The sequence below is a fragment of the Microcebus murinus genome, chromosome 4, assembly GCF_040939455.1.
Source record: "Microcebus murinus isolate Inina chromosome 4, M.murinus_Inina_mat1.0, whole genome shotgun sequence".
In the NCBI taxonomy this organism is placed as follows: domain Eukaryota; kingdom Metazoa; phylum Chordata; class Mammalia; order Primates; family Cheirogaleidae; genus Microcebus; species Microcebus murinus.
This window is the reverse complement of record NC_134107.1, coordinates 97,539,675-97,550,188: the sequence shown is the minus strand read 5'-3', so window position 1 is coordinate 97,550,188 and position 10,514 is coordinate 97,539,675. Positions and strand designations below refer to the sequence as shown.

Here is a 10,514-nt window from a genome sequence, read left to right as displayed (position 1 = left end):
AGGATAGTGAACTAACTGTGCAAATAGGGATAGAGAGGGGCAGTCACGAAAGCTGTCTGGGCATGCGGAAGTCTGTGCAAAGGCCCTTAGGCATGAGGGAACACAGGACATTGAACTTGGTAAGAGCTGAGGAACAGTTAGGGGTTAGGTCAGGCCTGGCCTTGAAGGTCTTTATCCTAATAGCAACACAAAGCTCCCTGATCCTTACAAGGAATATATATTGGAGAGGACAAAAGTAAATGAGGGTGACTCCTGCCCTTTCCTCTCTGTGCCAGGCTGTACATTCTTGTCCCCTCCCCACCAGGTGCTTCTACTTCTGCTCTCACCCTCCTAGAGCCCCTTTAGCCTATTCTCTCCCCCCCACTCCCAGCCATGTCCTGTCTTTGGGCCTCACCCTGGTGGCCCTGTTTTTGTCTTTTTCCAGACAGAGCCTCTCCTCTTTTCCCTAGCACTTCCCCTTGCTCTGCCAGCCCCCCATCCCTAGGCCCTCAGACCTCCTGGCCCCCACAAGGGGCACTGGCCCCAGGTTCTGCCCCCATCCCCAGACCCCTGGATGGGTGGCCTGCTGTGTGCTGTGGAGGGTGCAAAACCCACAGCCCAGGCATGGGTCTGAGAAGTCTGGCTTCTGGGTTCTTACCTCATCTGGCCCCTGCCTGCCTCATGGGAAAAGCAACTCTGGGCTATGGGGCAGAGAGGGGACCCGCACCCGCAGCCTTGACAGATTCTATAGGTTTGAGACACAGTGGAGCCCACTAAGGAGAAACACGCACGGTAGATATGGCATCAGCCTTTATTGTAGGGAACTTACTTCACTGAAGGAGGGGTGAATTGTTAAGGGGGGGGGGTAGAGTTAAATGATAAAATGAGAAGAAAGTCAACTCTGGTAGCAGTGGGGTGAAGGGAATAATAGGGAGTGTTGGAAGGTGAGTCACTGGGGACAGGATGGGGACAGAGGGAGGAAGGCACGCAGGGGAGGGGGGCAGGGAGGAGAGGTGATGTCACCAAAGGAACCAAAGGCCAGTGACTGAGGCCTGGGAGGAGGTGGGCTGGCGAGAATAATGGACAGTGGCCTGGACTTTCTGGAGGAGCCCACTGCCCTAGGTGGGCCTCCTCACTTTCGGGCACCCAGTGCCAAGGCGATGATGAGGCCCAGAACCAGCAGAAACATGGCAACGGAGAGCAGCACTGTGATGACCACCATGCCCCCTGTTCGGGCCATTCCCAGCCCAATGGACTCCATATTTCTTCCTGTCAGAAGAAAGAGAAGGGAAGCCTTCATGAACAGGAGGGGCTCCTAGCCTACCCAAGGCTCACGTCCTAGCCCTTATCCAACCAACCATCCATCCATCCAACTAACCAACCAACCAGCCAACCAACTATCTAACCAACCTACCAGGCAACCAATCAACCATCCACCCATCCACTGACAGATCCAAACATCCATCAAGTAAACTTTTATGAAGCATCTCCTGTCAGTCACTGAGGATTCAGAGTTAACAGGGCACATCCCTACCCACGAGGAGCCTTTAGTTTAGGAGTACAGCAAATGAGTCAACAGGCAGTTGCCATGCCAAGGGCTCAGTGCTAGGATAGAGGTAAGCCAAGGTGCCAAGGGGGTGGCACAATTAACCCAGACTGGGGGATGAGGTGTGAGGGGTCAGGGAGGGTTTTGTGGACGCTAAATGTGAAAGGGGGTGGGAGTGTAACTTACGAGGAAGAGTAGACATTGGGATCTCTCTGCTGGACTCAGTGGATGTCCCCTTCTTCACTAGGTAGGAAATGCTTTTGTGGTGGGGAAAGAGAGAGGAGAGAACCCTCAGTGAGTATCTGGGACTTAGGGGAAGAGGGCTCCAGCCCCCCATATGTGCACTCCTCCAAGAGGGGCCCAGTTCTTACGGCATTTAGCTGAGCCTCACTCTCTCCCCATGCTGACCATACCCCCCGACCAGCTTCTCTTCCTGCACCCCCTTCCCACAGGTACCCCAGGCCTGGACCAGGTACCTACTAGTATTTGGTTCCTGGCGCAAGGTTTGTCACCTGGTAGGCACTGAGCCGAGTGACTGTGAAGCCAGCCCCGCTGTCCACCACACTCACCAGCTCCCTGCGCCCGCGGCATGGAGGCACCACAAAGCTGGACTTCACCACTGGGCAGGGAATTGAGGGTGAAAGGCAGGGTCAAGTTTCTGGAGGCCCCAAGGAGAACGGGGCAGCTTCTCCTGGCCCCAGGAAAGGGGTTGATAGGAAGGCATGAATGGGGGAAGGGACGCTGGGGATGTCCTGGGAAGAGGTCTCTGGGGACTTGGGGGATACTTTGGGAGGGGGTAGCAGACCTTTGCTGTCATTGGCCCTCCGCACCATCAGTGTGGCGTTGCCTCCTGTAAGATGACAGGGGGGCAAGGCAACTAGCAGGCTCTCCGTTAGCGCCGGGGACAGCAGACCAGAGAGGCTTGAGATGTTGAAGTCTGCTGCAAGGCCAAGAGGTAGTCTCAGGTGGGCATCAACCCCACTCCTGGCTGTCGGATTTGGCCCTGCTCCCCTGGGGCTATTGCTAAGGATGCACATTCCAGTCTGTGGGCAGAACAGCTGGGCCTCTACTCGTGTGACCACCAGGTGGCAGGCTTGGGCTGCAGAAGCTGCGCACTCCACCAAGCGGCCGGGAGCCAGACCCTGGATGCCAGGAGCTGGGCAGCACCCAACCTTACCCTTTGGATCCTTGCCCAGAGCTCTCTGCCTCCTGGGTCTGGAATAGGACCAGGAGTGTGCCCTGGGCCCAGTGTCTCATGCCTGGTCAGTGCCATCACCAGCCCCAAACTAGCTCCTCTTTGAGAACCCTGGAAGGCACAGTGCCCCCTACCCAGGCCCCCAAGCACCTCCCACCCCGGCCAGAGATAGCAGAGACCTGCAGCTCCTGGGGCCAAGACAGCCAGCAGAATCAGGATCAAGGGCGCGGTGTGGATGGGCAGCAGGGATGCCATGCTGGGCTGGGAGCTGGAGCAGGTGCTGGCAGGCTGGGGTTTCCTGAGGCAGGTGAGGCCCTGCCCCTGGGGTGGCTGATTTTGTCCTGGGGCTGGGAGGGGCTGGAGGGGAATCCAGTCCAACCTGCCCCTTGGGCCCTATAGCCTCAAAGGAGGGGGGCAGACAGGTTTTTCAGGATGGGGAGCTGGCCTTCAGGTTAGGAGGGGGGATGCCCTGGCTGGATCCTGGTGGCTTAGCCGGCTGCAGGGGACAGGGTAGCTAAGATGATGGTAGAAATCACCCCTTCTTCTGAGACTCCCACGTGTAAGGCACAGTGTTCCTGTGTGCACATGCATCTGGAGCTTGGCCTGTAGGGGACTGCTCTCCCAGGTGGGGGTCTTCCCAGGAAGCTCCTGAAAGGGCCTTGGCTGAGTAAGAATGGAAGAGAAAGGCACTGGCAGTGGAGGTAGGGGCAGCAGAGCAAGGGGTTCAGTTCTTGGTGTGGACTGAGGCCCAGATACTGCCACTCTGGGAGAGGCAGGCATGACAGTGAGCATGCAGGGCTTCAGATTCCCCTGGATGGTGGGACAAGGAAGGACAGGAAAGATTTCCACAGAGACCAGAGAGGGGGACACTGACCCAGGCCAGCAGGGGTGGGGGTGGTCACAGTCAGCCTTGGGCAGCAACCATTTGTTGAACTGAGCATGAAGATGAGAAGGAGACCTGGTAAAAGAACATGAAAAAAAGACATGACTTTTCTAACTGCATCCCTCACCCCTAACTGCATCCCCACCCCGGGCTCCATTGGAGAGGAGTGGAGGAGTTCTGAGCAGAGGGTGGGGGAGACAAGGAGTCAGTTCTCACTGTGGGCACCGGGCGGGGGCCCTGCGTGCTCCAACACACTTAGTGCTGCAGCCATCCTGGGTGGTAGATGTCATTGGCGCCCTTGTGTGGAAGTGGAAACTGAGACTCAGACAGAGTCACCTGTGGAAAGCAGAGGTCGGGAGAGGCTGTAGAGCTGTACAGAGGCTGCGCGTTCCACAGCCACTGTTGCTGCACATCTCTTTGCTCCATGAACCATTCTGTCTCGCCCCTCCCAGAGAAGAGCCAGGGGCCTGGCAGGAAAGTGAGGGAGGTTGTGTTCCTTCACCCCAGGGTGAGAAGGGTAGGCTCAAAGTTTGGGGTGTGAGTGGGGAATGACAGTAAAGACAAAACTCATGGGCCCAAATAGAGGGTCTTAGGCCAGTGTTTCTCCAAATTTAATGTGCAAATTTAATCACTAGGGATCTTGTTAAGATGCAGTTTCTGATGCAGTGGGTCTGAGGTAAAACCTGAAATTCTGCATTTCTGACGCGCTGCTTCCGGGGACGCTGATGATGCGGGTCTGAGAGCCCCCCCACCCCCCGAGCTGCCCCCACCACTGGATCTGCTTCCATGGAGATGGGGCAGGTGTTTTTCCCAGTCTGCCAGGACAGGCTGCCTTTGAGTGAAGCATTAGATTCTGTTTTTCCTGCACCTTGGCTTTTGTCCCCCTTTAGACCATATCCTACAAACTCAAAGATGATCTTTTACACATTAAGGAGAACTTGGGAGAGAGGGAACAGAATTAATGGTGGAATGCCAGGGGGAGAGCATCTTCCTGGAACCCCTCAAATCCCATCATCCACCCCTCAGGATGTTTACACTTGGACTTGAGAGCTCGTCTCTCTCCCCATTTCAGTCACAACCAGGAAGCAGAAAGGAGGAGAGTTTATTGCAGGGTAGGTTGCACTATATCTACTCTCAAGCCCCCATTCCTATCTCAAATTATGAAAAGGACAGAGTAGGGAAGCAGAGGGCAAATCTCTGATCAGATTTTGAAGGCATAAGAGAGCCCTGTGCCTTTAAGTCCTCCTTTCTCCTTCCAATCCCCCCCCCACCTTCCCACCCCGGCCCTCCCCAGGTTTCTGGAGGAGCAGAGAGTTGCGTCTTCTCCCTGCCCTGCCGAGCTGCTCACTGGCTGCTCTGGAGGCTGTGCTTTGCGGTCTCCATGGAAACCATTAGTTGCTAAGCAACTGGAGCATCATCTGTGCTGAGCTCTCGCATCTAATTATCCCATCACAGCGGCTGAGAAGGGTTTGGGGAACTGAGAGGAGGGGGAGGCCAAGCGCAGGAGCAAGAGGATAACTCTTTTAGCAGAGCAGATTCATTGACAATGCTGAAGTCATTTAAAGCCACAGCACCCTGTTCCTCTGGAGGACTTCCCAGTGGCTTGGAGCAAGGGAATCAGGGCTACTTATGTCTAGAGTCTCCTGTTGGACCCACTCTTTCTAGACTGTCTCCTTGGATTCTTAATTCCAAACTCTCTCAAGTTCCCTCTCCTGTCTCCTTTCTCCCAAATCTCCTATTCAAACCAACAGACATTTATCGAGTACCAAGTATGTCCTTGGAACTGTAGGAGGCACCAAGGATACAAAGGTAAGATAAGTTTCTGCTCTCAAGGAACTCCTAATAGCTCTATCCTGCCCAGGCTAGAAGACTATTTTCTAAAACAAAACTCCTCTTTCTGGACTATGGTACTTTGTAAAATTTCTCTTGTACTATGGTAGTTCTGCACCCAGAAGACCTGGGATCAGAACCCAGGTCTGTCTGACATGCCCATGGTTCTCTTTCCACAATGCCACTCTTCTGCCTCCCAGCCAATTAGAAAAGCATGTCCACTTGGCTCCATGGGCACATCAGCCTCTGATGGCAGCTACTGTCCTTCTGTTGATAAGATGCCATATGACTTTAGGTAGATCACTCAGTGGTGGAGCCTCTATCCTTGGGAGCTGAGTCCGGAAAAGCCTGTAAGAATTAGAAGATCCCTCTGAAAATGAGATGACCAAAACAAAAATCAGAAAATCCCAGTCATTCAGGGTTGGAAGGGACCTGGATCTTCCTTTTCTAAAAAATTCAGGCTATAATATAACCAACCACTCTCCCCAAATCTTCTTCCAGTTTTCTGACCTTGGCCAAGTTACCGACTTGCCGTGAGCTGCAGTTTCCTCTTCTATAGAAAGGGTATAAAATCTGTCTCAATGGGGTATTGTGACTACCACTCAAGCTAATTTATTTACAAGTACCTAGCACAGTATATGGTTCAATAAATATTAATTTAAATAATTCCTCTTATCTCTCCTTTTTATTAACCCTCATTGCAGATGAAGACTAGGGGATCAGAGGTGCTAAATGACTTTCCCAAGGTCACAGAGCAGATATGAGGTGGGATATAATTCAGAATTTGTTCTTCCAGCTGTGTCACTGATGCAAGGGGAGAGGTCTGGACAAGGAAAGGTGGTTATGGCCCCGCTGGTCTGCAGGGCCACCGACTCTATTAGTCAGGGTTCTGCAGAGAAACAGAGCCAGCAGGATGTGTATATGCAGAGAGATTTATTTATTTATTTAGAGACAGAGTCTCACTCTGTTGCCCGGCTAGAGTGCCGTGGCGTCAGCCTAGCTCACAGCAACCTTGAACTCCTGGGCTCAATCAATCCTCCTGCCTCAGCCTCCTGAGTAGCTGGGACTACAGGCATGCGCCACCATGCCCAGCTCAGAGAGATTTATTTATATTTATTTTATTTTATTTTGAGACAGAGTCTCACTTTGTTGCCCGGGCTAGAGTGCCATGGCATCAGCCTAGCTCACAGCAACCTCAAACTCCTGGGCTCAACCAATCCTTCTGCCTCAGCCTCCCAAGTAGCTGGGACTACAGGCATGCCCCACCATGCCTGGCTAATTTTTTCTGTATATTTTTAGCTGTCCAATTAACTTCTTTCTATTTTTGGTAGAGAAGGGGTCTCGCTCTTGCTCAGGCTGGTTTTGAACTCCTGAGCTGGAGTGATCTGCCCACCTCGGCCTCCCAAAGTACTAGGATTACGGGCGTGAGCCACTGCGCTGGCCAAGAGATATTTATTTTAAGGAATTGGCTCATGCAATTGTGGAGGCTTGGCGAGTCCAAAATCTGATAGCTAGAGACTCAGGAAAGAGTTGTAGTTCAAGTCCAAAGGCAGTTTGCTGGCAAAATTCCTTCTTTCTCTGGGGAGGTGACTCTTTGTTCTAGTACAGCCTTCAACTGATTGGATAAGGCCCACCCATGTTATGGAGGGTAATCTGCTTTACTCAAAACTCACTGATTTAAATATTAATCTCATCCAAAACTCACCTTCAAAGAAAGATCCAGGCCGGGCGCGGTGGCTCATGCCTGTAATCCTAGCACTCTGGGAGGCCAAGGCGGGCAGATTGCTTGAGGTCAGGAGTTCGAAACCAGCCTGAGCAAGGGTGAGACCCCCGTCTCTACTATAAATAGAAAGAAATTAATTGGCCAACTAATATATATAGAAAAAGTTAGCCAACCATGGTGGTGCATGCCTGTAGTCCCAGCTACTCGGGAGGCTGAGGCAGCAGGATTGCTTGAGCCCAGGAATTTGAGGTTGCTGTGAGCTAGGCTGACGCCATGGCACTCTAGCCTGGGCAACAAGCGAGACTCTGTCTCAACAACAAAGAAAGATCCAGAACTTTTGATCAAATGCCTGGGCACCATGGCCCATCTAAATTGACACGTAAAATTAGTTAGTGGTGTGATAGTTATCATCCCTACCTTGATATATTGGGAGTTTTTCAAATTACTCAACAGCTTGAGTGAAGAAATGATAAAAGTGTCAGGCCGTTTTGACTTAGGGTTGGCGTTCTCAAGGCAGGGAATGGTGAGAGAATTGCCAAGAGTGAAGGGATGGAGAGTGAGATTCAGGAGAGCCATGGACAGGAGTGACAGTGACAGGTGTGAGGGGAGAGCCAAGGAGGGATGAGGTTTGCAGTGAGGTCAGGGCAGAAGGAAAGTGTGAGAGACATGGAAGAGCAGTGGTGTGTGGAAGGGGACAGGACACAGAGCGGTGGCAACTAGGTGGCTGCTGAGGAGAGGAAGCCAAGGTCCTCAATGCAGATGGGTGGGTCAAAACATTGTGAGGTCACGACACGGGCAGCAGACCCAGTTGCCTCCAGGAGCCAGGCCAGCTGAGAGAGTATAGCAGCATGGGCTCTGTCTAAAGCCCCCCTCTACACAGCTCTAGAAATGTTGCCTTGGCCGGGCGCTATGGCTCACGCCTGTAATCCTAGCACTCTGGGAGGCTGAGGTGGGAGGATCAATTGAGCTCAGGAGTTTGAGAAGATCCTCAGCAAGAGCGAGACCACGTCTCTACCAAAAATACAAAATATTAGCCAGGCATAGTGGCACGTGCCTGTAGTCCCAGCTACTCTGGAGGCTGAGGCAGAAGGATTGCTGAGGCCAGGAGTTTGAGGTTGCTGTGAGCTAGGCTGACACCACAGCACTCTAGCCAGGGCAACAGAGTGAGACTTTGTCTCAAAAGAAAAAAAAAATAAAAAGCAATGTTGCCATGCAGAAAGGGGGACCTGCTGTGGCCACCCCTCCTCATTTTTCTAAGAGACAGAAATCTGGGTTTTTAGGCAATATGCCCTTATTTTCAAATTTCTGACTAATACACATTATAAAAATACATTTTCAAGGCCAGGTTTGCCGTCAGATGGCCCCCAGGTTGTGCCATCTGGGACAGGGTGTTGGGAGGGGAGTAGGTGTTTTGCTGGGTGGGCAAGAAGGGGAGATATTTGGGGCTGAGGAGAGAGTGGCTGGAGGGTTCTAGAAGCAGCAAGGGTCTCAGTGTAGCCAGCCAGCAGAGCCCTGGGAAGGAGGGATGGCAATGGAATGGAGTGCGGGTGGAAGAGCCAAAGGGCAATTGTCCTGGAAAGGCCTGGCCCGCATGTCTGCAGACGTGAGGAGCCTCTGATGGATTTAAGCAGGAAAGTGATAATTAAGTTCCGTTATAGAAAGATTACCTTAAACTCTAACAGCAGGTGAAGGCTTGATTTTGGGGTAATCAAGTCTGTCTTCAGGCCGCAAGGATAGCTAATCCATACAAGAAATAATGATGGACCAAATTGATGTGAATTAATTTATTCAATAAATGTTTATTAAATGTCTTTGTGCCAGTCACCGTGCTAAGCGCTGGACATTGCTCTCATTGATGTTACAGTCTAGTCGACACGCTGAGAAGAGTCCACTATTATACAACATCAGGATTTTAATAGAAGAACCAATAATAACAGCCATTATTTACTGAGTGCTTACCTGCCAGGCCCTGTGCTAAGTCCTTTACAGATATTTTCTTGTTTAATCTCTATAAACAAGCTCTGTGACATAGGTACTGTCATTATCCTCATTTTATTTAGTTAGTTTTTAAAAATAATAATTATTATTATTTTCTTTCTTTTTTAAAAAAAAACCAGAAAGGAGATAATTATCCTCATTTTATTACAGAAGAAACTTAAGGCACAGAGAAGTTAAATAACTTGTCAAAGAGGCTCCTCACCCAAAGGGACAGCTTACATGGGCTGGGTAGTCTGGAAGGGCCTGCTGGAGGAAGTGGTGAATTAGTTGAGCAGGGGTCAGCAGGGGTGAGCAGGGGGAAGGGGGAAGGGAAGATTGTTCTAGGCTGGGATAACTGCAAAGGCTCAGGGTCAGATAACAAGCCCACTGCAGAGTTAGAGTGGAACTTGGGAGTAACTGGAGACGTAGCCGGGAATCAGATGAAGGGCTTTTATTTTTTTAGAGACAGAATCTTATTCTGTCACCCAGGCTGGAGTGCAGTAGCACAATCATAGCTCACTACAGCTCGATCTCCTGGGCTCAAGGGATCCTCTTGCCTCAGCCTCCTGAATAGCTGGGATTACAGGCACACACCACCATGCCTGGCTAAATTTTATATTTTTTGTAGAGACAGGGTGTCACTACGTCGCCCAGGCTGCTCTGGAACTGCTGGCCTCAAGTGATCCTCTCTCCTCAGTCTCCCAAAGTGCTCGGATTACAGGTGTGAGCCACCGTGCCCAGCCGGAAGGGTTTTAAAGTCCCTTTAAGGAATTTTAATTTTGATCCTAAGGATAAAAGAAAGCCCTTGTAGGGTTTTAAAGCTGGAGAATGTGGTGATCGAATTTGTATCTTATAAAGATGACTCTGGCTGCAATGTAGAGATTGTGTTGGATGAACAGCTGAGACATTTCAGAGGCTGTCGAGATGTGCTTCTAGGCAAAAGATGATAGAGGAGGAGATTCGGGGAGAGGGCAAAATGAGCAGGGCCTGGTGACGGTTGGCTGGGAGGGCTGTGGAGAGAGAGGAGCAGAGCTAAGGAGGATGCCTCCCAGGTCCTGGCCTGGGCAGCAGGGTGGAGGACGGCACTATCACTAGCTGGGGAGCACAGTGGAGGTGGGAAGAATGGATTATGGGGAAGGGCTGGGGTGAAGATATTTCAGTTTTGAACTTACTGAGTTGAAGTGCCTGAAGGACCCCCAGGGGGAGGTATGTGAAAGGAGGTTGGATGCGCAGAAGAGGCTGGAGTGCAGAAGAGGCTGCCAGCAGAGGCGTGACAGCTGAAGCTCTGGAGAAGAGCACAGGACTGAGAAGACAAGGTCAAGGACAGAGCCTTGGGAATCCCAGCAGGTAAGGGCAAAGGAGGAGCCTGCAAAGGAGACCA

The 10,514-nt window shown here is 51.5% G+C and overlaps 1 protein-coding gene across 1 annotated transcript; it reads right to left on the bottom strand.

Moving 5' to 3' along the window:
* Positions 1-770: 770 nt before the first annotated feature.
* UPK2 (uroplakin 2) lies at positions 771-3,029 on the bottom strand. Its single transcript, XM_012773585.3, has 5 exons — positions 2,900-3,029; positions 2,331-2,462; positions 2,006-2,144; positions 1,712-1,782; positions 771-1,248 (listed from the first exon to the last, which is right to left on the bottom strand). Exons 1-5 carry the CDS (start codon positions 2,973-2,975, stop codon positions 1,112-1,114), a joined length of 555 nt encoding a protein of 184 aa, XP_012629039.2. The 5' UTR covers positions 2,976-3,029; the 3' UTR covers positions 771-1,111.
* Between the last annotated feature and the right edge of the window lie 7,485 nt (positions 3,030-10,514).

Bases quoted from the DNA above. Each gene is read 5' to 3' on its own strand.
- UPK2 (XM_012773585.3), bottom strand. From the start codon at position 2,975: ATGGCATCCCTGCTGCCCATCCACACCGCGCCCTTGATCCTGATTCTG. The intron at 2,463-2,899 runs GTCTCTGCTATC...GCCTTGCAGCAG, and splicing joins CTTGGCCCCAGGAGCTGCAG to ACTTCAACATCTCAAGCCTC. The intron at 2,145-2,330 runs GTCTGCTACCCC...TTCCCTGCCCAG, and splicing joins GAGGGCCAATGACAGCAAAG to TGGTGAAGTCCAGCTTTGTG.